The 6828-nt window shown below is 32.4% G+C and overlaps 1 protein-coding gene across 1 annotated transcript; it reads right to left on the reverse strand.

Annotated features, from left to right (window-relative positions):
• Positions 1 to 509: 509 nt before the first annotated feature.
• GL218_09305 (uncharacterized protein) lies at positions 510 to 2456 on the reverse strand (the record flags this gene model as incomplete). Its single annotated transcript, XM_033586139.1, has 1 exon — positions 510 to 2456. One exon carries the CDS (start codon positions 2454 to 2456, stop codon positions 510 to 512), a length of 1947 nt encoding a protein of 648 aa, XP_033439763.1.
• Positions 2457 to 6828: the final 4372 nt, after the last annotated feature.

The raw sequence follows: 6828 nt of genomic DNA on the forward strand, positions 1-6828 counted from the left end.
TGTTGATCATATACCTAGGGTTCCTCAGGTTCTATCTTATTGACAAACCACTACGAAGTCAAAGTAATAGCTCTCGAGCTCTATGCCCGGTAACCATCAACAATATCCCTAGAGCGGATGGCGAGTCATCCTCCGCTCATTAGGGTCACCACCGCCTGGCAACAATGCCAAATGGGGTTGGTACTAAGAACACATGTAAAACGTATAGCCTCTGAACTTCGTTATCCCCGAGTAACCCTGACGCTCAAATATGAAGAAAAGGGGGGAATAAAACATCCTGTCATACTCCCGGTAGTCCATCCTTGTATACATGTATCATCGACGCAGCAACCGAGTCGAAGAGAGATAAAGCGGGGATTCAAGGGAAGCACCGCTTTGTTCTGCAGTGGTGTCAGGATAGATAACCGAGGACAAGATAACCAGCAAAAACCACCAAATCACCCAAGCCCAACGCCATCCTTGAGTTCACTCTCGCCTACCATGTAATTAATATGTTTAGAACGAACGGATTACGCCCAGGAGGCCCTCGTGCGCTTGTTCCAGAAAGAGCCTTTCGTCTCCTCGTGTTCATTCTTTTGCCGTGACCGTGCCTGTTTCTTGACATACTCGGCTCTTTCCTGCTTAGCTGCTTTGGCTTCGACAGTCCTCTCTTTTAAGTAGGCCTCGGCCTTCGAGAGATAATGTTGGTATTCATCCGTCTTCCCCTGTACTCGAAGCCACCAGAGCTTGGATCTGAGCTGCGCAGAAAGGTAGCGTAACGTAAGCTCGTCACGGAGGTCTCGAGCCCCTTTCACAAGCTCTAACCGTGCTTGATGCTGACGTCGTGTAAGATCGTCGTTGACGAAGGACTCCTTAATCTGGGCAATAATCTGCGAGATAAGATGGGAAGGGAGGCCGAGGACGGCGTTAGCGACATCTTTAAATCCCTGAAATAAGGTGTCGGAGACGGATGACGTTTGACTGCAGACTTGTTTCGACATAACATCCAGAGCCGGTATATAGGTCTCCTCAACCCATGCCGTTGTCTCGTTGACGGTGTCGACAAACTTCTGCGCGAAGTCCCTGACCAGCTGCTTTCCAGCATCAAGAGCATCTATGAATTTGTTCCTACCGAAGTCGACGTGAAAGGTCTCCTTAACCTTAGGCTTCGAAGTCGTGGCAATAGATACGGCCAGGATATTATACGCCTCCTCGAGAGGTACCTGGATCAAGAAGCCCTCGTCTACAGAGGCCACCTTGGTTGGGATATCGTACAGGCCCCGACTTACGGCAATTAATATGGCGTCTTTTGAGAGCCAGGCAGACTTGATACTCTGGGGGATCTTTACTAGGATCTCATTTCGATCATATAGTTCTGCTGAACAGATGGTCTGTCGTTGGGACTGATTGGTGACGTCCGTCTGGTCCTTATCTTTCCCAAATGACATCAAAACAAGGCTACTTGGCGAAGTACTACTAGTCTGCAACGCCTTTTGGGTTTGAGTATTGGTTAAAGCTGGTGTGAATACAGAAGTAGATATGGGATTTCCAAGGGGAGAGAGAACGGCCGCGGAAGAGATCGAGGCTACCGGGACCGTAGATAGGACTTTAGGGGTCGGTGGGCTAGACAGGAAATATTTCCCAGTGATGACTAGGCCGTAGAAAACAGCAAATCCGGACAGGGCAATTAAGATACGGTAATTCCCTTGAATAAACCTCAGTGTCGAGCGATAACTTTCCGAAATACGATCCTCTGAATCCTCGTATTCAGGAGAAAGCAGATGTACATCATCTTCTTTTCCCAGTGCTGTATCTTGAGAAGGTAACTTGTGCATTTCTGCAAGGGCTTCCCGGGCCTGGCTTTGGTCGATCTCTGCCCGGCGTGGTAAACTTAGGATGCCATGCTGGGAGAAGTTTGTAGGGTGCTCAAGGCTTTGATTCGCGAGTGTCTCCACGTCGGCATCTTCATCATCGGACTCAGCGGGATATTCTACAATGGCGTCGTTAACTGTGCTGATTACAGCGGTTTCGTTTAGTGTAGTAGCCTCCTCCTCCTCCTCTTCATCGTCGGAAGAGTCGGTATCGACTTCGTTGGCATCGACATCGGTGCCGGTATCGGTACCAACTAGGCTCTGAACATCGTCAGTCCTTTGATAGTCGAGGGAGCTGGCGGTAGACTCGGCCTGGCTTTCGCCATCGGTACCGATGACGTCGTAGCCCAGCTCAGCCAGGCTGGGGTCATCGTCGGGGAAGTTTTCTGGCTGCATAATGTCGGGAGAGCTGGACGAGATCCAGTTCGTAAGCTGCCGGTTACCTAAGGGCCGGGGGAATCGGAGTGAGGGTACAGAGTTGGAGGTATGGTCGAGGTTGTTTGCTTGACTCGACCCGGCTGCAGTGGGATGGGTAGGAGGGTCGGTAGATGAATGGGGAACAGCAGTCGGTATATCGGTAGGTGTTGATGGTTCGGGCTGTTCCATTACGCGGTAGAACAAGACGCCTTTTGCAGGATCACGTCATACCTCGAGTTTACCGTTACGGAATGGTAAACCAAAAGAGGATGACAGAACACGCGGCAGGCTATAAGCGAGCAAACAGAAGGTATTATGGGTCCTGAGGAGGTTGTAAGGTGCGAATATCGGTATCAGACAACCAAATTACCCCAGATAGGTTGGAGTCGAAATGTCCAAGTTGCATATACCTAAGATACTGGACAAGAAAGGGCCGTGGGGCTTAGATACCTAGACGAATTAAAAAGGGAAGTGTCAGCTAAGTAATCTCGTGTGTTCAGCAGAGTTCCTCGATGGTTATTGATCCTTGTTTAGAAGAAGAAAGAGAAGAAGGGAAAGTAAAGTCGGAGGAATACATATGTAGGCTCAGGGCTCAGGGCTCAGGGCTTAGGAGAGTAGGCTCCAGGCGAAGTAGGGTTAGGTATCTAGGTTAAGCCGGACAAAAGTTATAAAACAGTATAATGGAGCGGTACGTGCAAGTGGGCAAGTTAGGTGTAAAGGTAAGGAAATGTAGGCAGCGATAGCGAAAGACGGGGCGAGACGTTGTCTCCTTCATATGATTGATTTATTTACATACAAATACGCACGCTGTAAATGTTCCGGCGAGGGGGGGTAAAAGTGCTGCCTTGTAAGTGGGAGGATGGGGGGGTAGAAGGGATAAGAAGACGAATGTGGGATAGACGATGAGATGGTTGGATGGTTTTGGTTTTGGTTTTGGTTTTGGTTTTAGTTTTGGATGAGTAGTAAGTAAATGATTTACCTGTGAATAGTAGTTGAGTGATAGTTTCAATGTTGGATAATATGTAAGTAGTTGGATGGGTAAGGCAAGTAAAAGGTAAGTTGTAAGTAAGGTAAGTTGTAAGGCAAGTAAGGCAAGTAGCAAGTAGGTAAAACAGCGTGAAGCTGCCTTACTGAATTAAAAGTCACCCATCTTACGTATTACGGCGCGCGGATAACACATGGAGGGACATGGAGGGACATGGAGGGGGCGGGGTATCCTCACCTTAGAGTTTAGGAACTACGCTATATGTACCGAGGTACATGCAAGTACTATAATTCCTTATAGGGGACCTTATGGAGACCTTAGGGAATTCCTATAATCCCTAGCGCGAAGTAGGCGAACAGGCGAATTCCTCAGGTATCCCGATACCAAAGTAATTAGGTGCGCGTGCGCACTTGAGACAGAAATTTTGATCAAAGTTGGTCAAAGTTGGGCCGTGAACGTCCGTATCGAGTTTGGAATATTAAGACCGATCACGACTTGTCCTCCAGGTCAGCAGGTGTAATGTAGGATATATAAAATAGGACAATCATAGGTAGAAGAGAGTACATCCAATACTTTAGGTCAGGTGGAGGAAGATCTGCACTAGCAAGACTAGGCACCGTTTAGATGAGCAGACAAGTCAAGATAGATACTATAACTAGATAACTACCATGATACCATACCTACATGTATGTAAGTAATAGACCCTATATTCCAAAGATGCACTTATTTGCATGCCTCGAAAAGATCATGATAGGTAATTGAGGAAATAATGAGAATAGAAAGAAATTGAAATATATTAGACTGGACGAATCTCTTATTTGCGTGTCTAACTTTAAGTCGATAATATAGAAGAGAATAACAAGTTTAATGTTTAATGCCTTGTTGATAAGACGCGGGAAATGGTGGGGGTTCAGATGAGCTGCACTGTCGTACTATGAGTACCTACCGTAGCAGGGCTATCCGGTCCTGTGTAACAAATGTTACATAAGAAATCTCTGCCCTTTATAATAATATCTAATTATAAACTGCCTATTATATATATATTATATATTGTTTATAAAAAATCTATTGTAAATGTAAAAATGGTTGTGTTATAAAAATGGTTGCGTTATATAATAACGTTTGATTATTTGTTAATTGTTAAATATAAAATAAACGTTGCAAATAAATTAAACGTTGCGGATAGGTTAAACGTTATGGATAGGTTAAGCGTTGTATATAATATAATTATTATATTAAATATTATAATTATTTTAAATATTATTATTATTTAAAAAATTATTATTATTTAAAATATTATTATTATTTAAGATATTATTATTATTTAAGATATTATTATTATTTAAAATATTATTATTATTTAAAATATTATTATTTTTAAAATATTATTAATATTTTAATAATATATATTATTAAAAATATAATAGATATTTTTAATGTTTTAATTTTTTATTATAATTATTATTATATATAATATTAATTATATAATTATTAATAATATATAGTTTTTATATATTATATTAATTAATAATATTATTTTATTATGTTATTATTAAATGATTTGAAATATATTTTAATTATATAAATTATTTATACATTATATAATTTATGTAATATATTTTATAATTTTTTTATTTTATTAATATATTTTACGAAATGGTATAAAGTATAAATATTTTGGTAAAATTTTGTTTTAATATTAAATATTAATTAAAATTAAAATATATAAGTAAGAGATATTTAAATAGGTAGGTATTAATATTGAAAATATTTATATATTATAAGTATTTAAGTAAGTTAATAATATTTAATAGATTTATTTACGTTAAAAAAGGTTTTATAATAGTTTATATTTTGAGGTATTATATATATAGTTAGTTTTAAATTTCTTTATAATATAAATATATTATTTTAATATTTATAATAATTTAAATATATTTAATCTTTTAATTAATAAAAAAATATTTTTTATTAATTGGAATAATATATAGTTTTATTGGATTAATTATAATAATATTAATTATAAAAAAATAGTTATTAATTTTAGTTAAAATGGATAGTTTAAAGATAGGATTTAATAGGTTAGTTTTTTTTATTAATATTATAATAATAAATATATATAATATATTCTAAATATTGAAAAATAAGATATAATTAATATATTTAAATTTATTATTATAAAATTAAATGAAATCTTTTTAGTTAAAAATAAAATATTTATTATTATATTTATAAAAATAATATAAAAGGTTAATATTTTATTTAAATAATAAATATAAATAAAACAAAATATATATATTAATATATATTAAATTCTAATTTTTAAAACTATTTAATTAAAGTTTTTATATTAAACTTTTTAAAATAAAAATTATTATATTTATAATTATTATAATATATTTATTTTAAAAAACAGAAGAATTAAAAAAAAACCTAAGAATTTTTAATAAATAATAAATTATTATTTTATAAAATATATAATATTTTTATAATTTTTCTAAATTGGATACTATTAATTATATAAAGATATTTATAAGATATATTATTAAAATGGGTTATATCTTATATATATTTTCTTTATTCTTATAATATATTTAATTTATTCTTATTTATTTAAATAAATATATAATAAAATAAATTAAAATAAATTATATATAATTTTTATATATTAAATATTAACTTAAAATTATTATATTTAAAAATATTTTGAAATATTAATTAAATTATTAATTTATTATTTAATTTTATTAATAATATTTTTTTTATATTAAAAAAATTTATTTTATAAATATAAGATTTAAATTATTTAAATTAAAAATTAAATAATTAATAGATTTTATTAATAAAAAAAAAAGAAAAAAAATAAAAGAAATTAATTTTATTAATATAAATTTTTTTTTATTATAATATTATAATTAACTATTATTAAATATTTTATAATAAAATTTAGAAAATATTTTATAATATATATATTAGGTTATTATATATTATTTATATTTAAAAGGTTAATAATAATATTAAGTTTAAATATATTAACGTTTTTATTATTATTTGGTATAGTTATATTAAATATAGTTTGGGATATAATATTATTAGTTTAAAATTTTATTTAAAACTTTGTTTAAAACTTTATTATTATAAATGTATAATAATATAAGTTATTAAATATTTTATAATTATTTATAATAATAATTTAGAGATTGTTATATATTTTTTTAAGGGTATTATAATTTATTAAAATAGTTATATTTTTGGTTATATATATATATATTATAATAATAAATAATATAAAATTGTTGTTAAATTTTTTTGTTATTATTATAAAATTTAATTTTATATATTTAATTTATAACTATTACTTAAAAAATATTGGAATATTTATATCCTATATAATATGCGTTGCTATCTTATAGTTTTAAAAATGATATTTTAGAAATTAAAATTAATATGTTTTAAGTGAAAATTGAAAAATCTTAAATTTTAATATATATTTATTTATTAATTTAAGAGTAAAAATTAAATTTTTAAATAAAAAATGTGTTAGGTTAAATAAGTTATTAAATTTAAAATGGTATA

This window comes from Daldinia childiae (genome assembly GCF_008694065.1).
Source record: "Daldinia childiae strain JS-1345 chromosome Unknown Scaffold18, whole genome shotgun sequence".
NCBI lineage: Eukaryota > Fungi > Ascomycota > Sordariomycetes > Xylariales > Hypoxylaceae > Daldinia > Daldinia childiae.